This window comes from Thermobia domestica, chromosome 2 (assembly GCF_964235325.1).
Source record: "Thermobia domestica chromosome 2, izTheDome1.hap1.1, whole genome shotgun sequence".
NCBI lineage: Eukaryota > Metazoa > Arthropoda > Insecta > Zygentoma > Lepismatidae > Thermobia > Thermobia domestica.
In genome coordinates this window covers 70,692,575-70,720,162 of record NC_137455.1, presented here as the reverse complement: position 1 = coordinate 70,720,162, position 27,588 = coordinate 70,692,575, and the positions used below count along the sequence as shown (strand labels likewise).

The window sequence follows — 27,588 nt, the reverse complement described above, 5'->3', positions numbered from 1 at the left end:
AGTTCGATATTGGAAACCTTGTACAATGAGAATTTAGAGCAACATAAAACATCTGGATTTATGACAAAAAGAAGCTCATTACATCATAGAAAACTGAAGGACAAACTCAATATGGCAGACAAAGCCAGCGAAAGTTAAGATTGCTTCTCATTTGCGTTCGATAGAAATGCATGAAATGTTCAAATGTTAATATGTGGGGCGTTTTAACACATTTCTGTCGTTTTCAATTACAGGGCTATCGGATATGTATGTCGTGAGAAGGATATTAGGATATGTTCCCATAGAAGTCAGTGTGACGTGATAAACGTACAACACGAAATAAGTGACTGTGAAGAAAGCTGAAGAGAGCTTCATTCAACAATAGACTAACTGTTGTTAATGATGGTGAAAGTAAGTACCTTTACAATATACTATTTCCATAATAACAAAATTCCATAATTGTCAAATAGTAATCATTCACAATCTATCAACAATAAATTGGAGAAAAATCATTAGATGTGACAGGAATATACATTAATCCCGGAAAATTCTTCTTACTTCGAGTTTCTTATCCGTGTAATATAAATTCTCACATATTTACACATGCATCTATTACAGCAATCCAAACTTCACCAAAAGGAAATGAAATTGACGACTTCCAAATGAAGTAACGTGAAAGCGCGGAAACAATTTTTCAAGGATAATGGACACAAACCTTTTTTATTGTGAACTAAGATAAAGTACAAATTTAACTATTTTGTCGTAATGATCCTAAAGGTTTGAATAGATCGGAGGCAGATTGTCTAAAACATATAGTTGCAAATATGATGTGTGTACGATGAGTGTTGGTAACTTATACTATATCGGTTACTTTTGCTTCTGACTTTGTAAATAATATTCATAATGAAAAAAGTGCAGACTTTAAAAAATGTTGACTGACAATTGACCGATTCGGAGAAAGATAACGGTAAACGCCATTTCAACAACAGTAAACAAGATAACCGTAAACAGTAAATAGCCAAAGACAGTGGTAAGAGAAAATAATTTTTCCATACATGATGAGGTGTAGTAACAGGAATCTCCATTAATCACACGCGAAGAAATGGCAAGTATGGAAAACATTTAAAATATACATACTCATGGTTTGACTCAGATTGTTTGTCTGAACCCCTAAACAATATATTTTCACCTCATTACAAGTATATTGTATATTGTTATATAAAATTACACAACCACACACACACACACACACACACACAAGTTCTGTGCACCGGCCCCCAAAGTATAATTTCGATGTATTTTGTTACGCAGGATCCAAATTTTGAAATCTCGGAACAATCGACCATGTCAATTTTTTATGGGCGAAAATCTTCACCGCTTTTGCATAAGAAGAATACATTTTGACAAGTATACAAAAAAAGTTTTGTGTAGTGGACCCCAGGGTTTTAATTCGATGTATTTTGGTACCGAGAATCCAAGTTTCGAAACCCCAAGCCAAGACGATCGACAGTGTCAAGTTTGTTTTATGGGCGAAAAACTTCAGCGAATTTTGATACGTGAGGCAGCACATATGCTTTTCGCCCATAAAACAAAATTAACTCGGTCAATCGTCCTAGGGTTTGAAATTTGGATTCTGTGTAACAAAATACATCGAATCCATAGCATGGTGTCCGGCGTACAGAACTTTTGTGTGTGTGTGTGTGTGTGTGTGTGTGTGAAGTTGTATTCCCTTATTCCTTTCCCTACTGAAGAAAAGTTTCAAAACAAGGTTATATTCATGCTCTTTTACCAGTCATCTTAAATAATTTTCTCGTATGCAATTCTACAGAAGATTCATCCTGTACAATAGAAATGGTTGTGCAAAATCCCATGAATGATATTCCTTTATGTGTCCCGTTCAGTGCACAATGGAATCAAATCAACTTTCGGTCATTTTGGGCATTGCTTCATCTTTAAGTTCTCTACCCGTAGTTCCTTTCAGAGTTTAAACAATTCAACAGTGTTAACTGTTGCATGTAAATTAAGCGTACCTAACAACTTTTTGGTAATTGGGCTTGCTACCCTTATACTCGGAACGCAACATGTATTAAAGAAAAAAAAAGACAAGATTTAATGAGATTTGTTCTGATATTTGTTTTCATCTCATATTTAGTTTTTCCGAACTCACCTCTAACGACATTTGCCAAAATTGAGACCTGATTCAATCTTCTTTTGCGATTCAGAAAACGATAGATATAGCTTCCTCACCATTACTTGATATTTGGAAGACTGAAATAGCTGGAACTTACAGGTTTCTAAAAAGTTGACACAACATTCTGTTCTTATTTATCTAATCTAATCTAATATAAATAAAATAAAGAGTTTGTTTTTGTGTTTATCTATCTGTCTGTGTGCGGTTTGGAGACCAGGCGAGTTAACCGAAAGTTACCAAAATTTGGTCACGGGTACCTTGGTCCAGACCCCACATCAAGACGAAGCGCTTTTTTTTAAATTTCGAACTGGGGGCGTTTACCGGGACCGCCCTGGGGTCTGGGCTGAGAGTTACCAAATTTTGGTCGCGGTATGTTCGTCTAGGCCCCAGGCCAAGACGAAACTTTTTTTTTTTTAATGGAACCACGGGGTTCTAATTGGGCGTTTACCGGGACATGTAAAACTAGTTTACAATAAATAACACTAGTTAACAAATTTAAACTTTTTGTTTGTTACATGAGAAAAATCACCTGATCTTAAAGGAACTTTTTACGTTGAATTTGAATATGCACTCGGTTTCTCTCCATCACGTACAGTTTTCCCTAACAGAAGAATTTTCGGGAAATTCCCTCAAAAATTTCCCTTTTTCAGATATTTTATTCCCCTAGCTCCTGTCCCCTTACATATAGTAACATAGAAATTATACCTAAGTATACCTTGATTTATATTTAATAAACCCTAAAAGTTTCGTAAAAATCGCTTTGTTCTTTCTAGAGAAATAAATATATTTGTATGTATACTGTGTGCACTGTTTATTGCACCTGATAGTAATGCTTTCAGATCTCCTGAGTTGGGGTAAAAACGATTTGCTTTATTACTACAAACACAGACATAAAAATGAATATTTACAATAGTCAACAACACACTTGTATTGCTCTCTGTAAATTAGAAACGTGTATAAAAATAGAATGTACTTCCAACGTATATTTTTTTAAACGTACAGTATATGTATATCTTAATACATATATATACAATTCTCCAAGTTTTTTTGTTTTGTCCTGACCTAGTCCGTGATTTGCACCTGACAAAACCAGAGGCGGAACTTCTGGGATCAAGGCTCCAGCAGTGGAACTTATTGGATGCAGAAACGAACATATCAGTGTACAGGAAAAGGCATGTTCAATTTTCAAGCTATTTCTCAATGCAAGATAATGTGTGCGTATGTACGGATATAAATGGGTTGATGGCGGAGCTAGGAATTCCTTACGTTCCAGAAGAATGGAGGTTATTTATCAACGCGTCAAAGGTCAGCCTTAAAGCTGTCCTTTTACATAATGGAAATAAAAAACCTTCTATACCACTTGCGCACTCAGTGAAGATTAAGGAATACTATGACACCATGTCAACTTTGCTAAATCTTATAAATTACAAGGACCATTTTTGGCAAATATGTTGTGATCTCAAGGTAGTTGGTATTTTATTAGGACTGCAGTGCGGTTACACGAAGTACCAATGTTTTTTATGTTTATGGGATAGCCGAGCTGATGACAAACATTATGAAGTGAAGGAATGGGAACCTAGAGTGAATTACGTACCTGGAGAATGCAACGTCAAATACGCTCCTTTGGTAGATCCTAATAAGATATTACTACCGCCACTTCATATCAAGTTAGGACTTATGAAAGACTTTGTCAAAGCCATGGACACATCTGGTGAAGGTTTCAAGTATTTGCGAGATAAGTTCCCTAACCTGAGAGATGCTAAGATTTCAGCGGGAGTGTTTATTGGTCCCCAAATTAGGAAATTAATGCTTGATGATAGCTTTGACAGCAAGTTAAACAGTGCTGAGCTAGCTGCCTGGACAGCATTTAAGTGTGTTGTGCGCAACTTTCTGGGCAATAACAAAGCTGAGAGTTACACAGAAATCGTACAGGACATGATACAGAAATACAAAGAGTTGGGTTGTAGGATGTCTTTAAAAATCCACTTTTTGCACTCCCACCTCAGCTTCTTTCCTGCTAACCTAGGTGCTCTCAGCGACGAACAGGAGGAAAGATTCCACCAAGATATAATGGCAATGGAGAAAAGGTACCAGGGACGATGGGATCCTTCAATGATGGGGGACTATTGTTGGGGTCTTGTTAGAGAATGCAACATTTCTTATAAAAGAAGGAAGTAGTGTACGTTTTTGTAACCCAATGGAAGTTTCATATATTGTGATAGTTTTGATTGTCTTTTCATGACCTTTTAGTACATTTGTATTATTGTTTATTGTAAATTGTCACACTTGTAAATTATATTGTATTATATTTTATATATGTGTTTGTGGTAATAAAGCAAAACGTTTTACCTCAACTTAAGAGATCTGAAAGCATTACTATAAGGTGCAATAAACAGTACACACAGTATACATACAAACATATTTATTTCTCTAGAAAGAATAAAGCGATTATTACGAAACTTGGAGGGTTTGTTAAATATAAATCAAGGTATACTTAAGTATAATTTCTATGTTAGTATATGCAAGGGGACAAGATCTTGGGGTGTAAAAAAAAAAAAACGAAAAGGGAAATTTTTGAGGGATTTTCCCAAAAATCCCTCTGTTACGGGAAAATCGTAAAAAAACCGAGTGCATATTCGAATTCAGCGCAAAAAGCTCCTTTAAGAACAGGTATTTCCTTTTATGTAACAAAACCTTTGTTAACTAGTGTAATAAGGACTAAACTTTTGTATTAATTTTCTTTTATATACGACTATATAAATGGTTTGTTTTGATACTTTTAGTTATATTTTCACTTCTCTGTTAGCATCAACTTGTTTCTCTCGTTACGTTTATCTTTTCAAAGTCGAGTGTAGGTGAGTTTCTCGAAGGTCATACCTAGTCATATTTTATTGATCAGCTGGAAAACGAGGAATTCGTTCTGCACTGTTCAAATTGTTATATTAAATTATTGACTTACGAATGTTTCTAAAGTAATAACCTAAATGAGTCTGCCCAGTTAGCTAAAGATCCACACATTTCGCACAGACTGCCAGTAGATCGTTAGCACCGCACGCAATGAGTATCTGTAACTCTCCATCTAAATAATTCTTCTTACATTTGGTTTCGACGTATCTACATATCTTTCTCAGGTACTAAAACTGTAGATTCACTCAATTTTATCAGTCAAAGGTTCGAGTCACAGCATTAAACTTTCTTGCTTCAATTTCTCGAACTAAATTATTTTTTTAGTGCAGTTGTTACTGAAACATTGCATTGTTAAATACAAACAAAATTGTAAGACTTTTGAGGGAAACTTAATCTCAAAAAAATAAAATAAAATAAAAGAATCCGGAAAGTAAACTACCTTTATTGGAATTTTTCATGAGAAGTTACTTATGCCGTGCATTAGAGTTATTGATAAAAAAATTTTTTATGAAAAATATCAACAGTCATATTTGAGGAAATTGTTTTCTTTTTAAAATATGTAAATTATGTCTTCTTGATATTTTCATGTGAAATGACTTGCAAAATATTATTAATGAATTGTTTACTTATAAAACACGAACAAAAAAATTACTCGAGCCGTTTTTGATAAAATCGTTCTAAAAGAGCTCCCTTGAAAAGTGAACTACAGCTTGTAGATGTTTTCAGGATAATTGAGTTATGCTATATTGGTTTTAACGAAACATTTACTTATGAAATATTAATAAATTTTCTGTCATTTCTGAGAAGAAAATGAAATGAAATCTTTAAGTTTTACGTCCCACGGTTATGCCGGTTAGGCTAAAGGAGACGGTGATGATGAGAGATGAGTGAAATGAAGAAAGTGGGAGGAAACGGGAGAACCCCGAGAAAACCCACGAGCACGGTGTTTGTCCACCACAAAGTTCACTTGGCGGGGGCTGGGATCGAACCCGGGACCCCAAGCACCAGAGGTGAACGCTCTACCACTGAGCCACCGCGCCCCCATTTCTGAGAAGATCGCCCGGAAAGGACTTACTCCTAAGAATAAATTACCAAAAAGTTGTACCCCGAGTTTTTCGTAGAGAAACGTATCAAATCATTAGAGTCGTTTATGATAAAATCAGAAATTTAAACTATCCTTATTTTGAGAATTAGAAAGGAAATTAAAGAGAATAGTAATACTGATAACAAACTTGGAGAATGATAGAAAAATCTTAAGCTTAAAACTTGATGTGGATACTTGAAAAGTTTGGTCTCTATAACCGAGTGTACATCCATCGGGACGAACGAACTGACGACAAGACATTCAGAAGTAGGGATGCGCACGAGACAAGATTTGTGGCTGTCTCGACTCAAAAATGTGCTGTAAAAGTGATGTCTCGACTCGAAAAATGTATATTTCTCTATTGGAATTGCCGTGTCACGATTCGAATTTTGTCAGAAAAATCCTGTCTCGACTCGTCTCGTGCGCATCCCTATTCAGAAGTAACTTGTCCGTTAGTTTTGCTAATCAGATGTTGTTGGTATTTTAAAGAGAGGGCATGGTGACTCAGTGGTAGAGCTCTTCCATCACTTCTTCTCATTCCACCAATTCTTCCCTGGCATCACGTCTGGCATCATACAAATCTACCAATTTGTATTATCTGAAAAAACAAAAGACCTACAGGTTCACATTCAAAATTTCTGCACTTCTAGACCTGGGGAGTGCCGGAATTTCGGAAATATCGAATTCTTGGGTGGTTATACTGCATATGCTGTATGAAAATACTACAGAGTTCATTTTGGAGCTACATATACAGGAGCAAATTATTGAAAAATTAGCAGATATGAACAGAAATACATTAGCAGTAAGAGTTAACAACTTGTTATCGTCTGCAGAGCCATGGAAATATAAATTGTGCCTCCAAACAATAGTGATGAGCCAATCTGAAATTTCTAGTTGCTAGTCCTGTCATTGTTCATAATATGTACTGTAATTGTGTTTTACTCATGTCTATAGTGCTGCCAAAATGTCTTGAGCCGTGGTAAAAATACGAACTAAAGCTCACACTCTCGACACACCTACGCGTTGAGCCAATCAGGGTTCAGCTGTTGCTAAGTGGGAGAGCATTAGCGAAATTGAGCGGAATTCCTTCGGCCGATAGCAGTGCTTGAAAGGGAAGACTAAGTGTCAAGTCAGTGTGGTATATCTATAGTATTTTGTTTTTACTAGTCACATTATTAAATTTAATTAACTTTCACAAATTTCGATTTATTAAGGTTGAAGGAATAAAACTTTGAGTTATAAAGGTTATATAGTCACTTTTCATGAGGAACGCGAAACCTCGGTATCTCGATTTTTTTTTTTTTTTTTTTTTTGTGATCACCTTGATTAGTCGAAAAACTCGATAACTTCAATTTTGGGGGCCGTGGTGGTTCAGTGGTAGAGCGTTCGTCTCTGGTGCTTGGAGTCCTTTGGTTCTATCCCAGCTAGCGCCAAGTAAGCTTTGTTGTGGGCAAACACCTTGTGAGTGAGTTTTCTCGGGTTTCTTCCATTTCCTCCCTCTTTCTTCATTCCACAATTTTATTCATTTCTCATCATCACTGTCTCCTTTAGCCTAGCCGACATAAGCGTTGAACGTAAAACTTCACTACATTTTTTATCTATTCCCTTCAGCTTACAGTTATCGAGGTTCCTTTGTGTTCAAGAAAGCCGACGGAACAATTCTCACTGATACAAATAATATTTTGAATAGATGGAAATATTTTTTGACGATCTGCTTAACACATAGACTAGTTAAAAAACTAATGTTCGTGGAGAAAAGGAAATTCACACAGCTAAATCTTATATTCTAGAGCCTGTTCCAACAGAAATAGAAATTGCTAGAAACAGATTGAAGAAACGCAAATCTCCTAATGTAGAATTCCGGCTGAGTTAATTTTAGCTGGAGGGGAAAAATATGGAACAAGATACTGAACTCAATCTTCTTATCAGGAACAAGGAGGAATTGCCATAAGAGTGGAAAGAATCAATAATTGTTTCAATTCACATGAAAAACGAAATATGATAAAACTGATTGCAATAACTATCGAGGCATCTCTCTTCTGTTAACATCTTATAAAATCCTATCAAACAGTCTGTTAATAAGATTGACTCCATACGCAGATGAAATTATTGAAGAATATCAATGGGAATTTAGGTAAAATCGATCAACTGTCGATCAAATGTTTACAAATCGATGAATATTCGAAAAGAAAGGGAGTATAATGCCCGGTACATCAATTATTTATTAATTTTAGAGAGGCCTACGACTAGGTTAAGAGGGACACAATGTACATTTTTTCAGAATTATTAATACCTGGAAAGCTAATTAGATTAATTACGATTTGTCTAAATGAATCCAAAAGTAAAGTCTCAGTAGGAAAATACTTGTCCATGAGCGTTCACATCGAGAATGGTCTGAAGCAGAGATGTGCATTGTCGCCATTATTACTCAACTTTGTTCTGTAGTACAGTAAAAGGAAAATCAAAGATAGCAACTATGGACTAGAGCTGAATAGTATTCACCAGGTTATGGCGTATGCTGATGATGTAAATTTAATACGGGATGATAGGAGAACAATAGAAACAAATGCTGAGGTCTTATTAAACGCTTGCAGCGACATTGGTTTAGAAGTAAATGCAGAGAGAACTCAATACATGGAAATTCACCGGGATTGTAATACTGCAAATTATGCATGAGTCAAAACCTCAGATAATACTTTCAACGAAGTAGATACTTTCAAATATCTAGGATCAACGTTGAAAGACCAAAGCCATATCCATATCCAAAATATTTTGTCTTTGGGAATTCTGTCGAGAAATTTGAAACTAAAAAAATATATAAAGCGGTAATCATACCTGTATGCTGTATGATTGCGAAATATGTTAGCTTATTCTAATAGTAAGAGAAGAAAGAAAACTGAAAATATTTAAGAATAAAATACTGAGATTAATATTTGGACCAAAGAGAAACAGGAATGGGGAATAGTGAAAATTTCTTAACTAGGAACTGCATCATTTGTACCTGTTACCAAACATTGTTAGAGTCATCAACTCTAATAGGCTCAGGTGAGCAGGCCATGTAGCCAAAATGAAATGAAGTAGAAACGGTTTCAAAATTTTAACTGGAAATACGTTCGGAAAACTACTACTAGGAAGACTTGGACGCAGATGGAAGGATTTCTATTAGGATGGATCTCGCTGAAATAGGAATTCAAAGTAAAAACTGGATGCAGTTGGGTAAGGACAGAGGTCAATGGAGAGCTTTTGTGACAGTGTTTCTTTCAGAAAAAATGTTCCAGGGGAGCACGCTTAGTATTTCGAAGGGCACATACTATTTTCACTATTTATTATCTTATAGACGTATTATTTTGGTCTCCTCTGGGGGACACTCTCAGAGCTCTGGGGGGAAGTACCCCCAAAAACATGTCTGGAAGAAACACTGTATTTTGAACGTGTCATTGAATCTCTGAGTTCCATGGGCCATAAAGAGTCAGTATTATACAACATCGTCATTTCGCAAGCCATGTTCAAACCGAAAAACTTCGGTTTACTGCTAGCTTATTTTCCCCCCACTGCTTAACATAGTCACCACTGAATCAACAACTGCTTTCACCATCACTGAGCGAAGTTTGTAATTCACATATTTCGATAAATTAGGATTCGCAGTATTTGCATATGTTCACTGTTTATATTGTCCCCAACTGTCATTGTCTCTACCCACACAAATATTACAATATGCATATATATATATATAAAAGAAAATATAGATAGAAACAGTGAGATACTGCAGCCATTGTCTAATTATTTCATAGAATAAAAAGACTTTATAAGATACTTTGTATGTGGTTCTGAAGTCTTATTCTGAAATATTTTTAGTCTATGTTGTTCTCTCGGAGTAAGCTACCATGTTTCGCAACCATAAAGCACAACAGACATGATCATCATTTTTTATATATTTTAAGGTTCAAATTTGTCGACAGAATTTCCGAGGACAAAATATTTTGAACTGAATAATAAAACGAATTTCCTGTTTTCGGTCGACATTTAATTTCCTCTTTGTACAGAAGCGTTGAGAAGCAAAATTCTCCGTGTCTCTAGTAGAGTATTCTATTTTACAGGATGGAGGTTTAATAAAGTTCTTCCATATTTACAGTACGCTTTTTACTTTTAATTTCATTATGTTATGTTAATATTGAACAACGATGTTGAAAGTATGTTTGCCAATAATATTTCGTCATATTAAAACCGTCGTAGTTTCGGATATGTAATGAAAGCAGAATTCTTTTAGGTTCGGCGTTCCTCTTCAGCGGCAAAGATATATGAAACGGGGATTTACAGTTTAAAGCGGAATCAGAACCACCATTATACTTTCAAATTCCAAAGTATTCTTACTGGGAATCGAACTTGGGTCCCTGTGCATCAAAGGTATGTGCACTAGCCATTAAATCATAGTGGCATGCACTAGTGGAAGGCAGAAAACCGAATTAGTTTTTTACTAATGGCCAAGTTCAGCATATGCGACATTTTCTGTTCGTGTCTGTACAGTACAATGTATCTAATGAAATAAACATGAAATATATGGATATTGTACTTGTAATATTCTGAAATGAATGTTGCTATTAGTTTTCTGAAAGGAACATATAAAAATCATGTTCTAGTAATGTAGCTGATATTAATCTCTCTTCGGAACAATGCTCTTTGTGAAATTTTCCATAATGATAATTCACTTTTTCACTGCCGCTTTTGAGAAAGAAAAATCCTCGAATAATTTGTGCCTACAGATGTCAACTTTATTTCGATAGTAACAACAACTAGAACTTTTGGCTTCTTTATCATAAATATATGTGGCAGTAAACACGCAAAGTTAAAATCAAATAAACATGTTCTGATATATTGATAGTAAGTTTATTTTTCGTAAAAGCATGCTTGCTATTATATTTATTCTTCTTGTCTAGTCTAGTCCATTGGCAAAATAATTAGCGTATGGGAGATACATGTTTTCCTTTGTATTTGTAAGGCGTTTCAGCTCCAATACGTAGTACGGTATGCATACACATAACGTGAGTTGATCTTCAATTATTGTACTTTCAAATAAATAATAATATTGTTAAAATCGCGAACGCTATGATAAAAAAAATAATAATAGAGAAACGTAAGAATTTCAAGACATAGTGTATGTATTTTAATTTTGTTTAATAATGCATACTTTTGCTTTGAGAAGAACTTTAAACACAGCATGAGACAGGATACAAAAATCAGCTTTTAGAAACACATTAAATAATCATTCATGTTCTGTTCACAAATTTGTCAATTTGCGCGATTTATGAAAATCTAATAACACAGTATAACAAAGTAGCGTGATACCAAACGCAAAAATTATGTAGGACAGTGGAAATAATACTCTTAAGGAAGTGACGACTATGGTGAGAGGAACCAGTGAAAGCAACCTACAGAAAATCTGGCCTTCAATTTGTAGCAGTAAGTGTGTACTACCTCCAATTTCAAATACAGTGTACTTTTTCTCTTAATCGCCCATCTTCCAAGAAATGTCATTTTGACTAACAGCCGCGGTCGTTACTGAACAACGATAATAATTATACTCAAAACGCTAATGGAATGCAATACTTGTAGGCTCAATTGTACTTTTCTTCAGTTCTGTGTTTTTCTTCAATCAGTATATATGTACATGTAAATAAGTGTGTGATTTGTGCAATAGTCTACTATGCTTTATTTAATATCAGTATTTCGCTTAACTGAGTGTTACTGGAGCAGCTTATAGTCGAAACTATTGACTTTGATAAATTAAATTTGTTGAATTATAAATTAAATTATACTCTAAGCCTTTTTTTTTTAAAGTTATGATTATTATTAATGAAGTGTGAAGGTGAATTAAAAGTAAGGATAGGAATAGCAAAATAAAGCCTTTAAGAAGAAGAAAATACTATTTTGTGAGATCTTGAATAAACAGTTGAGAAAAAGATTGATAAAATGCTTCGTGTGGAGTATTTTATTGAATGGGTTAGAAACATGGACATTACCAGGGTGTCTACTAAAATTACAAAATGAAATTTGGTGACTTTTTCTTTCCCAAACCATAAAATTTAGTAACATTCTCAAGAGCGAATTTGGGTGCGAAATGAACGGAATTTTCATGCATGCAATTCAAGCGTGCTTTGCTTGCGATTTGGTAGTGTCTAAAGCCGACCATAGACAATTTTGGTGGTGAATTTTGAAGTTTCATAGAACAAAATTTTCCAGTCTATATTTAAATTGTACAGGTAAAAAAATATTGTGACTCAAAAGCTAAATTTCTTGACTTTCATGACCGTTTTCTGATTTCGTTTTTTAAATGACTTTCGTGACCGATGGACACCCTGATTAAGAAAAAATTATGAAAAACGACCAGAAGCTTTCGAAATGTGGGTGTGGAGAAGAATGGAGAGAATTAGCAGGGTCGAGCGGAAAACGAATGAGAAGAGGTTAGAAAAGGTAGGGGAGAAAAGAACAACTTTAGATGTTATTAAGAAGAGGAAGAGAAACTGATTGGAACATTGACTAAGAAGGAACTGTATCATGAGGGACATGCTAGAAGGTATGGTGGCTGGAAAGAGAAGCATGGTCCGAAGAAAACTACAATTAATGGATGATATCAAAACAAAAATCGTACGTGAAAACGAAGAGGTTGGCACACTGAGAAAAAAATCGTATGTAGCATACGTAAAATTGTATGTTACACTTGTAGATCCTGTAGTTTTTCGACTTAACGTACAGCAAAAGTATAACTGAAAACGCATGTTTTGTAATATTTTCTGTATAAGTGTTCTATGTGTACATACTTTCCGTATGAAACAATATAGGCGATCAGGATCTCACATACAAATGGACGTATATAACGTATAGCTGACGAAGGTAACATACATATAGGTATGTAATATAAGGATGACTGTTAGATGTCAGACATCCTGCAACGACATGATGTAACATCTAAGGGCAGTGCCTATGTAGCATATGGATAACGTATGCCCCGTACTGATTTCTGCAGTAAGTAGGATTCGGACAGGGGAATGGATTTTTCTCAATGCATGGAAGCTTCTTAGCTGTGACAAGTGACCAGCCAATAATGACAGAATACTTATGGTGATGATTTTTTTTTAAAAAATATTGAGATTCTATACAATGTAGAGACTATGAAGTGGCGATTTTCGTTTTAGTTGACTCTTTTCTTATCCGAACCAGAGCCAGGGCCCTGACTCGTGGTATTCGGTTAACAAATAGTCTGCTGTATATCCCAAAGGCTTGTCAGAGCGCGAATAGTATAGATACAGCGACCGTAAAATCAATTTTTTGGGCTCATAATTTAATCGTTCATAATTCTTATCACATAAATGTTTAATTGTAGTCCTATTTAATTCCTTAATTGTTAATACTAAACCAGGGGTGTTCCCACCAAGTTTTTCTTTTATAAGCGAACTGGAAGTCTACTTCAGAATGTCTAAGTAATAATAAATCACCATGAATAGGTTACAAATGTATTAGAATTTTATTATTATTATTATTATTATTATTATTATTATTATTATTATTATTATTATTATTAGATTCAAATATGGGTTTTGACTAGGGATGGCCAGACGGATCCGGATCTCGGATATCCGGATCCCGGATCCGGATCCGAAATTTCGGATCTTGGATCCGGATCCGGAATCCGGATCTTGGATCCGGATCCGTAATTTCGGATCTTGGATCCGAATCCGGAATTTCGGATCTTGGATCCGGATCCGAAGTTTTGTATCTTGAATCCGGATCCGGAATTTTGGATCTTAGATGCGGATCCGAAGTTTCGAATATTGGATCCGGATGTTCGGTTCCTCTATCCACACCCGAAATTTCGAAGTTCAGATTCGGACTCCTGATTTGAATATTTTAGGCCTTAGATTGAGACCCAGAACTAAAATATCAATATGTATAAAATTGACTAGGTGAATTTTATCTAACTCAGTGGGAAGACAATTCAATTTAAATGACAAAAGATTACATGAAAATCTCATTTTCATATTTTTCGGGGTTAGACCACTGTTGCGCACACCCCATCATTTAGTCTTTAGTATATCTTTAAACGTACTACAAGTATGCTACTTTCATCTCAAGTCAGTAGTTGTATAGATCTGCCTTTTGTTATATATTAATCGAGTTAGGATTAAAACTCGATTGTTTGTGAGACCTATGATAATATTTTCAGAATGAGTTATAACGTTGAAAAACTGCATAGTAATGCTGCATATTTTCTTTGTGCCACATTGGAATTTAATGTAGTCTATCTTATACAGTCGGCTCTTATGATTAATTCAATGATCTGAACTCCTGCAGCATTACGCTAAAATCATGGATGTCTTTGAATTTTCGTCATTATTTCTATTTTTTATTACGAGCAAAATAAATATCATAAGCGGCATTTTACATAATACATATAGACGCAGTTCAGTTAGTTGATTGCTTAAAGTTTATAGCAAAGATATTACATTTCTAAGACACTGGCGGCTTTAGGACAAAATCCATGGCTTTCCATAATATCTTAAATCTCTTTATATAAAAAGGGCAAAGTCCTGAGTGAGTGAGTGACAGATCACCGTACAGGCCAAATCGCTTAAGCTACAAACGTGAAATTTGGACAGTTTATAGGCTTTGTGACGTAGGATACCACTAAGGAAGGACTTTGGGAAATTCGACGAGGAAGGGGGGAAATGGGGTGGAAAACAATGATGATTCTTGACGTTAGATACTTCAAATTTGGTATTTGGGTTTCTCATTGAAAATAATTTGATACTTGTTAAAGTGCTTTTTGATATTTAAATTAGAAGGGGCAAGGAAGATGTAGAAAGTAAAAGAACGGGTGGTAATTGCAATTATTGCAATTAGTATAATAATATGCCTATATCTTGGAAACTTAAAGGGTTAGAAACATGGAATTTGGTATTTGGACTTCTCACTTAAAATAATTAGATACGTATTTCAACGTTTTTTTTTTTCTTTGATATGTGGCCCAGAAGGGAAGAAAAAGGGCGAGGAGAAAATTAAATGGAGATTACAATTATTGTATTAATATATTCGATCCTTTAAGGTTAGAGATTTGAAATTTGGTATTTGCATTTCTCATTGAAAATAATTTGACATGTGTTTCGCTGTTTTTTGACGTTTTAGTAAAAAGGAAAAGAGAAGAGATGGAAAGGAAAGAGGGTGTTGATTGTAATTATTATAATAACATGTCGATATCTGAGAAACTCTGAAAGTTAGGAGCATAGAATTTGGTATTTGGACTTTACATTTGAAATAATTAGGTATGTACTTAAGCGTTTTTTTATGTATGTCTTAGAGGGGAAGAAAAAAGGCGGGGAGAAAAGACTTTTATATCTCGGAATCCTGGAATGTTAGAGAAATGAAACTTGTTATTTGAACAAAAATTCGTTATGAAATCAAATCTTTGAGTTTTACGTCCCACGCTTATGCCGGTTAGGCTAAAGGAGACAGTGATAATGAGAGATGAGTAAAATGGTGGAATGAAGAAAGTGGGAGGGAACGGGAAAACCCCGAGAAAACCCACGAGCACGGTGTTTGTCCACCACAAAGTCCACACGGCGCGAGCTGGGATCGAACCAGGGACCCCAAGCACCGCAGGTGAACGCTCTACCACTGAACCACCGCACCGCACTGAACGCAAAGCTGTCACACGATCAGATACCAAAAGTGTCTTAAAATCTTATTTTAAGCATAGGAATGAAAATCACTTTGTCAATAATTTCGAAAATTTTGCTGATTCGGAACACCCGAATTTTCTGACACGGAGTTTCGAATCCGGATCCAAGATCCGGTTTTTCAGGTCTGGATGCAAGATCCGAAATTTCGGATCCGGTTTTTCGAATCCGGATCTAAGATCCGAAATTTCGGATCCGGATCCAAGATCCAGTTTTTCGGATCCGGATCGAAGATCCAGTTTTTCGGATCCGGATCCAAGATCCGTTTTTCGGATCCGGATCCAAGATCCGAAATCTCGGATCCGGATCCAAGATTCGTATTTTAGGATTCGGATCCAAGATCCGAAATCTCGGATCCGGATCCAGTGTCCGGATATCCGGATACCGGATATCCGGACCCAAGTGGATCCGGATATCCGGATCCAAAAATATCCGGATGTGGCCACCCTAGTTTTGACACTGAGCAAAATTGAGTCACACGTTGTAGGAAATGCACCAATATACCATTCATAGAAAATGAGAATTATTCTAGGAAGGCCATTTGCTTGACTTCGCCTTTATGTGTGTGCTACCATTATTATTGAAACATTTATTTGTGAAATACGAACAAAATCATGTTTTCGGAAAATTTATTCGAAGAAAACTGAAACTCAAAAGTAAACTACCGTTTGTGAACTTTTTAATCACAAAAGATTATCATGTATTAAGGTTATTTATGTAACATTTGTTTATGAAATATCACTCGCTTAGAGGTTATACCATTCAATGTATCGAGACCAAATTTAAAACTTAAAGTTTTTATTAGCTATGTAGATTTCCTAGGGGCGTTTCTTGAAGTTTCATTCTACCCCTATATAAATAAGAATAGTTTATTGAAGGGCGAAAATTAAAATTAGCAATTTTCTCAAAAAACATCTCTAACACTTCCGTTCAGATTTCATAAATCAATGTTGCAATCGTTTTTCTAGGGAACATCCAGTACGGATAGTTTTGAGGTTGAATTTTTCGAACTATTTTCTCAAAAACAACAAAGGCGATTATATTCGTATCTTCTAAATAAAATTTCACTAATAACCCGTCAATATGACATAGATAACTCAAATCCACAAAGAGTAGTTATTATTGGTGGTGACCCTTTCCCCGGGCAATTTTGTCAAAAACGACTAAGGTGATTTTGTTCATATTTCATTAATAGATGTTTTAATTAACAGCCTAACAATATAGCATAATCATTTGCCTTCAAATCAAAACATTAAGAAGGGCTAGTTTATTCTAGATTAGTTATACTGTATTCTTAATCTTTTTCAAATCTTTTTCATTCCCATAGACATAAAATTTTCCATGTGTGGGAGTATTAAAAATAAAATGAATATTTAAATTTTATTACTATTTCTATCATTTAGCTCTGGTTTAGCCATATTGTTAGCATGCGTGAACTCGGTTTGCATAGTCCTTGATTCTATATTTTTTTAATTTATTTGTTCCTAGCAAATTTCATCAGTATTTCAATACTGTGTATATATAAAAAAAAATTGAAATAACTTTAACTCCTTACTTGTCTCACCTGCAACACGCCTCATTTCTGTGAAAAAAAAAATGAAATGAAATATTTGAGTTTTACATCCCACGGCTATAGCGGTTAGGCTAAAGGAGACGGTGATGATTGGTAATGAATGAAATGGTGGATTGAAGAAAGTGTGAGGAAACGGGAGAACCCCGAGAAAACCACACACGGTGTTTCTCCACCACAAAGTCACCTGGCGGGGCAGGGATCGAACCCGGGACCCCAAGCACCAAAGGTGAACGCTCTACCACTCAGCCTCATTTCTGTGTATTGAAATAAAATACTAAACTTCATGTCACAAAAGCTTCATGAAATACTCTGTTTAATCATATGGCCCGCATTTCACACGGTAATGTCACAGAATGCTTGGGGTATTGGGTGTGTATAAGTTCATTTCTTTGTTACGGCAATTACTAGTGCTCTCCGTGATATACAGGGTGTTTAAAAACAACACCGACAACGCTTCGGAGGTGATTCTTGACACCAAGATAAGACAAAAAGTATAGACCAACTTGAGTACACAAATGCTTCCTCTCGCAGTTATAGGCTGCCGAAAACATGAAAAATGAACTTTAAGGGTCTATAGCTCCAAAGCTATGGGGCATAGTCGGGTCAAGACTTCACTTAGGAACTAGTATGTGTCCTATCCGAAAATCCATGTTTCAGAATGCTGCGGTACTTCAGCAACATTTATTTAGAGGTAGATGGTGACTAATTCAAATTATATGCCCGTAGCCAGGCTCCGTCTTTAAAAAAAATGTTGCGTGTTTGAGAATCCTACGGTACTCACGCAACAATTTTAATACAGGGTGTTTGCTACTGGCATATAATTTGAAATACTCACCAACTACTTCTATAAAACAATGTTGCGAAAGTACTCAGGATTCTGAATTATGGATATTTGGATAGGGCTCATACTAGTTCCTAAGTGAAGTCTTGACCCGACTACAGTAGGTCCCATAATTCTGGAGCTATGGACCTTTAAAATTCACTTTTTCATGCTTTCAAGTTTTCGGCAGGCTATAACTCCGAAAGGAAGCATTTGTGCACCCCGGGTGGGTTTATACTTTTTGTCTTATCTTGGTGTCAGGAATTACCTTACAAACGTTGTCGGTGTCGTTGTGAAAAACATTATATGTATATATATATATGTATATATGTATATATTATAATATCACCATAAATGAAATAATAGATTATTTTCTTTTCAAACGTTTTTACTAATTTTTAAAACTATTTATTTTTTGAAAGCAATTAGATTTGTATATCTTTCGTATTGTTCTTACATCTTTAACATCAATTCACAAAGAAGTCCGTCCACTGCTACACCCGGATAACGCTGAAAAGTATTGTATCCAATGATTAAGTAAGATAAATTGTAGTTTTCTTCACACAGCTTGCATAGTTATATAGGTGTATCAAGACTGTAGAGTTCTTCTCGCCTTCTTTGTGTGACTTTTCATACTCCATTTCTTTTTACTCTAATACAGTGTGTTTCAAAATGAATTTCGGGGTTTCTAGTATTTATTACATTTAATGTACAATTATAAACAGTATATGAAATAAAAGAGCAACTCAAACAGTTTTTGCTACAGGTGTTTAACGTGAGCACCATTCGTCACACTGCACACATCAAATCGATAGAGAAGAAATGTCTTTAATCTTTCCACCGGGATATGGCACAAAACACACTCAATTAAGGAGAGTCTCGTTACAACTGTACAATCTCGTGTGGATTTGCTGACGCTCTGATGCGAACATTATGAGTGTTCACATCACCACTTAGATAAAATGTCAATTTATTACTGAAGACGACACGATCCAGAAAATCTTCATCGTCATGTAGCAATATTTCATTTCCAAAGTTGATATTTAAACCAAAGTCTGTCGGTTTTTAACTTGTAGCAACTGCAAATGATAAGGAAGTAGCTGTAAGCGTCTCCTTAAAATTCTTCACATAGACGGTTGCACTGTAACTGCAGATTCACTAGATTCATTCTGTTTTAGTTGTTCTTTTTTTATATATGATTTGTAATTATAACGTAATTTTAATAAATACTACAAGGCCTTAAAACCTCGAAACACCCTGTATATACATATCACTATTTATAATCACTAGTCACTGGTGCTTATCTTCAGTCCATAAATTGTATATTGTAGTATATATTAATATGTCGGTCTCGTAGATTGTTGTGCTACTGAGTTCCAATTATTGTATGAGTTCATCATGAATGTCACTAATATCTGTTCACGCGAATAGTTCGAAGACACTTTTCCCTGGAATAATTTTTAAACTTCAGTGTTCTGTTAACATAATTTTATGGTCACTATTATGTACCACGATGCACAGTTATATTTCACAGTCAACTTGTATCTTTAGCACTAATAGCTATCCTAGTGAAAACAGTACATCATTCTTTAAGTATTTCACTGAAAAGTTTCTAACTTTCCAAATGATTACAGTGCAACTCGGAATTCGTAAAACTATGAGCACTCCCAATAAATGAGAGTGATTTAGAGGTTGTCTGAGCATCAAACTACTTCAACTCCCCTAATACAAAACACTCAATCAGAAAAATGGCTGTCAAAATAATAAATTGGGGAATCATTTGGGAACCGATTAAAGACTGAACAAACACTGACCGCAGAATAAATCAGCTACTAATCAAAGACAGAGCAAACTGACGGCTTAAAGAATCTTCAAAACACTGAACGTCCTGCTATCCTTTCCTTGCTTTTGTTAACCCGAGTACTTGCGAAGAGAGAATCCTGTCTGCATCCCCGATTTTCAAAGGGGCCAAAACCGTCTCTTTATATCTGCAAAGTAACGGTTTCTTCTGTGAGCTGTACTTTCACATATAACTACCGTGAATTTTCTCTTTAATATCTCACTATCAATGAAATGTTACTTAATTCCAACGGCTTTAAATTAACTAATGTTTTAGGTTTAATTTGATACCTTATACTGTACATGTTCCTCCCTTTCTGTATTACTCTTAAAAATATAACATTTATATTTGATAGATAGTTTTCTTCTCAACCGTGTGAATGTAGGAATTGTATATAAGATTTGCTTTTCCTTTTTTAAAATGGGCGTTTCCATTATAGCAATCCTTCATATTGCTAGCTCCGTCAAAGAAACATGCTACTATATTTGAAAAAGAGATGTCGAATTGCTCTAATGTTGATTTTAATTTTTCAAACAGCTATACCATTGAGTGTTTAGCTAATGACTTTTTAAATACACTTTATTAAACAATTTCGACTATAATTTCTGCTATTATTTAGAAATGTTAAGGCAGGATGCAACTAATTATTAAAATGTCTAAATTATTACCATTAACCGTATTAATAATAATGTTACTAATAGTAGTAGCAAATAATGTGAATTAAAATTAATTTCATTGAAACAATGGCATTTCATGTTGACATCAATTAAACTAACCTGTAATAATTACGGACGTGATGTGTGTAATTGAAAAGTAATTTAGTCTCAGATGCCAATTATTTTATTTACATTTCATAAAACGTCTTTGCGGAAGTTCATTTAGTATCATATAATTGCAAGTTGTTTCAGATACTAAACGGAGTCATTTAAGTAGGAGAAATATGTGGTGGTATACAGGTATTTCATTTTTATTTAATTTAGTTTAATGTTTTTTATAGGCAGACTCTGAGCCAGAAAACTAAGAAACGGAATAGAGATTATTTCGTGGGACTAACTTCAGTTCACATTAGACCCACATTCATACATATACAAGGTGTTTCAAAACAAGATCGACAACGTTTGGGAGTTGAATCCTGACACCAAGATAAAAGCAAAAAGTATAGACCATCCTGGGTGCACAAATGCTTCCTTTCGGAGTTATAGGCTGCCGAAAACATGACAAAATGAACTTTAAAGGTTCATGACTCCAAAACTATGGGACCTACCGTAGTCAGGTCAAGACTTCACTTAGGAACTAATATGTGCCCTATCCAAATATTCAAGTTTGAGAATGCTGCGGTACTGCCGGAACAATTTTTATAGAGGTAGTTGCAGGGTACTTCTAGTTATATGCCTGTCGCCGAACTCCCTCTATAAAAATTGCTTCGTGAGTACCTTAAGATTCTGAAACATGTATTTTTGGATACCGTTCATATTAGTTCCTAAGTGAAGTCTTGACCCGACTACGGTAGGTCCCATAGTTTTGGACCTATGGACCTTTAAAATTCATTTTTTCATGTTTTCGACAGCGTATAACTCCGAAATGAGGTAGTTGTGTACCTAGAATAGTCTATACGTTTTGTCTTATGTTATTGTCGGAAATCACCTTCCAAACGTTGTCGGTGTTGTTTCGAAACACCCTGTATAGCAACGAACAGCAGAAAGTTTTAGTGGGCTGAAGATGATCTCAGGAGGGGTCAGATACCCGGTCACACATACACCCGAATACGGACCTATCTATAGTACCTGAGCAAATATTGTAAGGGGATGATCTAAAACATATTATATTTTTCGTAAAACAAAGCATTACTGAAAAACTTCTATTTTTGTGAGATGAATGTCCGAAATCTTATGTCACTTTGTTAATTCTAAATAGTTGTTATAGTGGAGTCCCTTAGCATCAAAAGTTAGACCGATCGTTACAGACTGGATTAAAGCACCAAAATTTGTACAATCCGCGGCAAAAAACCTGCAACATGAGCATGTGAAATGACGAAGTCTTTTGCTCCAAAATAAGTGTGCACGGGAGGAGGCCGGGGTTTATCGTGGCGTGGTTCGTTCCACTTAGACGTTATGTTCATTTCCTGTGCTGTTAGGCGTAGTTTCACAATAAACTTACATCCTCATGTTGCAGGTTTTTTGCCGCGGATTGTACAGTGAGTCTATAATACTCGTTTTTCGATCTGGTAGGGATGTGCCCGATTTGCTAGTTTGTCATCTTAAAATACCATGCCATATTTGATTTTTTGATAACTTCATTCAAATCTAGCTTTGTCGAGAACTAATGAATTTATTTGAATCATTATTTTTCTTTAGAAGAAGATAAAGAGCTAATGGGTATTTGGAAATAGTTACATTTATTAACTAATGTATGGTTTTATGTTTTTCACATTCTTTTTTAAATTTAGAAGAAATAAATTCACAAAGTATCATTTACTTAAAAGTGACTTATTCTATGGCAATCTTACTTCAGGAACATTTTAAAGTATATTTGATAGCGCTAATCTTGATATATAAATCTTGAGATTCGTTTGCAAAATTATGAGGATATACCCATCTCCAATATTTAACAGTATACATGCTAGATGGTGCACACTGGCAAATACAACATTGCTTGATATAGAACGACTGAGTTGGTGTATGTATGAAAGCACAAGTATATGTTCAATCTTTTAATCAACGTAAAATCGTATTCGAAAATTATTTTGAATTACATAAAGCTTTTTTTGCTGCAGTAATTACATTTCAAGTTTATTTTCTGACAAATCTGTAAATGTTTTCTTATTATCCCAGAACAAAGTAAATGAAAATATTTTACAAATATTTTATAAATTATTCACTTTATTTTAAATGGAACTGGCTTCACTGCTGTTAGAAACTATTCTTAAAAATACATGGATTTCAAAATCTTCAGTTTTCGTTCGATGTTGGTTATTGGGTATTTGTCCTATATCCCCTCCCTCCTACCAATATTCTTATATATCACAGCTTCGAAGGTATCCAAGCTTCATAACTGTCTATATTTTAGTTCGCAATTCCCTTTGCAGTTACAAAGTAGCTTTGGAATCTAGAGAAGCTGTACCACAAATACATTTTTAGTGCAAAGTGGAGTTGCTTACGTTACCTGCACGAAACAGGATCTTATGGCAAAATCAGGTCAATTTTGACTTCCGACGATTATCAACTCCTATTCACCAAAGCTTTCAGGTAAACTCTTGAAGGGCTCCATGACTTGTTAACCAAATTTCTCGATTTGTGTATTCCAGCAGATTGCTGTAACTTATTTACTTTAGAGTATATACTTGCTTTACTTAACAGATAACATGTGAGCAAAATGTAATTCAAAACAATTGTGTAAGATTTTAAAAATTCAAGATTTTTAGATTATTTGAATTATATTGTGAAGTGGCCTATAGAACAAAATAAAGTTGTTCATTGTTTTTGAGTATAAACTTGAAATATGAATTGCAATACGTTCAAATCAAATTTACATTTCTTCAGTCATATAAACCATCTGATAGAAACTATTCACTTTAATTTTGCATATTTTATGGCAAAATATATATTCATTTGATTAGCTGCTTGATGTTACTCTTTTACTCTAGTATGTCCTCCACATGTATTTAAATATTAATTAATATATTTTATCTTTGTTATACTTTTAGAATCATCGAAGAAGCATGTTCAGCATTCTATTAGGCATAGTGCAGCTAGTTAATCTTGGGATCTGCTCTTTGCCACTTCTTGCTACATTAGATCAGCATAAAACAACAAATCTTGAAAATTTAATTAAAGCTGTGATAGAAGAGTATTTTTGTGATTACCAATGTGTTGTGATATTACAAGAACAGATGCATAACTCTCAATCATTTCCTCTCAAGTGTAAAGCTGGAGATGTAGTTTACGTCCAGTTGAAAATGGAGTATAATGATTTAGTTGAACAAAGGATTACTCATAATACTATGAATCAAGGTTGTGAAAATTTTATCATTTTAATCAACAAATTCGACCCACCTTTGTCTCAACATCTATACCGTAGTACAAAGGATTCTATTCAGCGAAAGCAGAGAAGATATTTTATAGTGTTATGGAACAGTACGGAATTAACAAATGATAAAGACAATGAGTTATTTCTAAAAATTTCCCCTCAAACTGTGATTGTTAAGGGTGTTATTAATGCAGATTACAAGAAATCTAAAAGTAAAATTGAGCTAACTAGTTTCATGATCGGTGATTTCTTAAAGCCAGGTTCTGAATATGTCATTGACGTTTGGGAATCCAACCAATTCAAGAAAAACTACAATCTGTTCCCAGATAAGTTGTCCAATTTGAAGAATAAACAACTGATTGCATGTTTCATGGAATATAGTCCATATACTATTTCGTTAAATGATGGTGACTACGAAGGGATAGATTGGAGAGTTATCAAGGAAATTTCTAACAAATTTAATTTTACTTCGACAATAACAATTGTGGACGAAGGTTTTGGAGGAGTTCTTCCAAATGGTTCGATCACAGGATTTATTGGGAAAATATCAAGGGGGGAGTACAATTTCGCTTTACCCGGTGTATACTTAACTTTCGACTTCTATGAAAATGCTGCAATAACTCGCCATTACTTGCAATCAGGTATCACATTTCTAACACCGAAACCTCAATTCGAAGATTATATTTGGCAAGTACTTCAACCTTTTGTCAATGAACTCTGGTATCTAATAATCACGTTTTATTTGTTTGTTTCTACTATAAATTATGTGTTGTCCAGAATTCATTACGCATATTTGCCACGCCAGGGGAAGAGTCCATACTTTGTTTATAGTTACTCTCTTCTTTATACACTAGGAATATTTGTTGGTTTAGGACCAAAGATTCCTACACATTCTTTCACAAGACATTTATTAGTATGGTCACTGTTTACCTCCACACTTCTAATAACAGCTTATAATACGAAACTAATTTCATTTCTCACTGTTCACCATTTTCAGAAACCTATCGAGACAGTTGAGGAATTTGGAGCTTCTAAATATCAGTGGGGAATTGATGACATCAATTGGAGAGATCATTTTGCAAATGCAGAGAACACAATTCTTAAACAAATAAAAAATCGTTACTATTTCTCAGACAGTCACGAAGAGTTGAATAGCCTTGCTTTCATGAGAAAGATTGCAATTTTAGCTGAGAAATTTCCAACTGGACATATGTGCGCTGTGGAATATTTACACGAAGAAACCTTTAAACGGTTGTATCTAATGAAAGAGCTTGCTATAACGGCATATGATCATTATATTTTGGAAACAAATTCCCCATTAGTTGATAAATTTAACTTAGTTATTAGTAGATTAGATGAGTCTGGCATTATAAATTACTGGCAAGGTGAAATATCTAATAATTTCTCTCCAAGAAAGTTACATTATGCTATGACTTACGAACCAGAGGAAGTAGCATTTTCAGTTATATTGCTAAATAATATAGCTGGTGCTTTTGTGTTGTTAGCAATTGGTTATGGTGGTGGAATAATTTTGTTTATAACAGAACTTTGCTTCCATTTTGTGAAGAGTTTAAGAAAACGAAATTTTGAGCATAGCAAGCAGAGGTTGAAAGTTAAGAGAAAAACACAAATTACAACTCAAAAATGTGGAAAATAAAAACAAGCTTAATTAAAAGTATGACAAATAAGCAGTCCAATGCCTGCAGTTAACATTTTAGAAATCAATATAATGTAATGAATTTAGTATTTTGATGATAGAGAACGAATGAATGATAACAAAAATAAATTTAAAACAAGGTTATACGTAAAGGAATATAAGTTCTAAAATGAGTTTAAAAAACAAAGGGAGGAATAATGTTTGTTTATGCAATGTATAATTCTATAATTTAAGATAAAAGAATCCTAGTTAATACTCGTAATACCATGTATAAACGCATATTAAAGTGTACTGATGTAGATAGTAGGACAGTAGTCAACAACCAGCAGAGAATTTTATGATGCCTTTGAATACAAAAATGAACTACCTATTTTTGTAAACCTTACTTGTAAACCACATATTTGTAAACCTTAAACTAAAAGTACTGTACAAATCTCTGATCAAAGCAACGTTTATTTAAAAATAATAAATGCGTAAGAGTTTCCCCAACTAACTGGAGACATCGCACGAACTAGCTTCATCAGAGGGTTGCGTATAAATATAAAAGGATCCTAGAAGCTAGTTCTGAACGACGATTGGATTGTCAGAACGGGCTCAGACAATCAGCGTTCACAACTAGCTTCTAGGAACCTTTTATATTTATACGCAATTCCATCCTGTTTGTTACAAGTGTCCGATGAAGTTAGTTGGCGAAGCTGTTACACATTTATTATTTGTAAATAAACTTTGCTTTGCTCAGCTATTTTTATTTTTAGCTTAATTATTTAAGATAGCAAAGCTAGTATGAAACAGTTAGTTATTGTAAATCTTGTTCGGTACAATGCAAGGCTTTCTGAGAGCAATGCCATGCATTAATGCAAATTATCAAAAAAATCCATTATTAGAATTTCTGACTGCATTGACAGCTTATAGTTCATACAATCTCGATGATGTAACAAGTGACATATGCTGATACTGCTTCAAATATTTATTTGATATATTGCTATTCTGTCTATCGGACGCATTACACTATAGAGAAGGATTCTTAATAAACGTCTTTTGTTACGTACTAGTCAGAGCCACAAATCACGATAAGAGTTACGTTTTCTTTGGACAACATCATGTACTAGTATGATTCTCAATAAAGCTAAATTTATAGTCATCGGTGATCATTTCTAACTAGTGCTAAGAACTTATAATTAGTGCTGGTAAATATATAAAGGTGCTTCTGACTGAAATTTAAAGAAAATATTACAAAGATACACAATAGAGAAATAAAAATTAAAGTTTATATTGTGCCATAAATAATTCTGACATACATAATTAAACTACTGAATACACCAACGATATTTTGAGTTACTGTACAACACACAAACACACACCACACACACACACACACACACACACACATATATATATATATATATATATATATATATATATATATATATATATATATATATATATATATATATATATTGTAGCGATATACGATTTTATTATTTTATTTTTGGTAATAAAAATTAATATTTATTCAAATTAAAATTAAAGAGATTAAATAGTAGTAGTAATAAAATGTTGTCATATCCTACAAACCGTATATTTGTTTATTTGTTTATTTACGTAAATGGTTGTAGTTGTGTTATGATGTTACTAAATTAATGGCTAGACGCTAAGTCGTCAGATTATTTGTTTTGTTTTAAATTGTAACATTGTGTATGAAATATGTAAAGTCACCAATGTGAAATGTTGTCTGTTAACATTAACACAATTTAACTGTGGCATAAGTGTCAAATTTGCAAAA

General features: G+C 34.3%; 1 protein-coding gene across 1 annotated transcript; it reads left to right on the top strand.

Moving 5' to 3' along the window:
• Nucleotides 1-242: 242 nt before the first annotated feature.
• On the top strand, nt 243-27,039 carry LOC145679690 (glutamate receptor U1-like). The gene is made up of 2 exons (XM_081750264.1): nt 243-390; nt 23,826-27,039. The coding sequence occupies exons 1-2, from the start codon at nt 379-381 to the stop codon at nt 25,803-25,805; spliced, it is 1,992 nt and encodes a 663-aa protein (XP_081606390.1). The 5' UTR covers nt 243-378; the 3' UTR covers nt 25,806-27,039.
• Nucleotides 27,040-27,588: the final 549 nt, after the last annotated feature.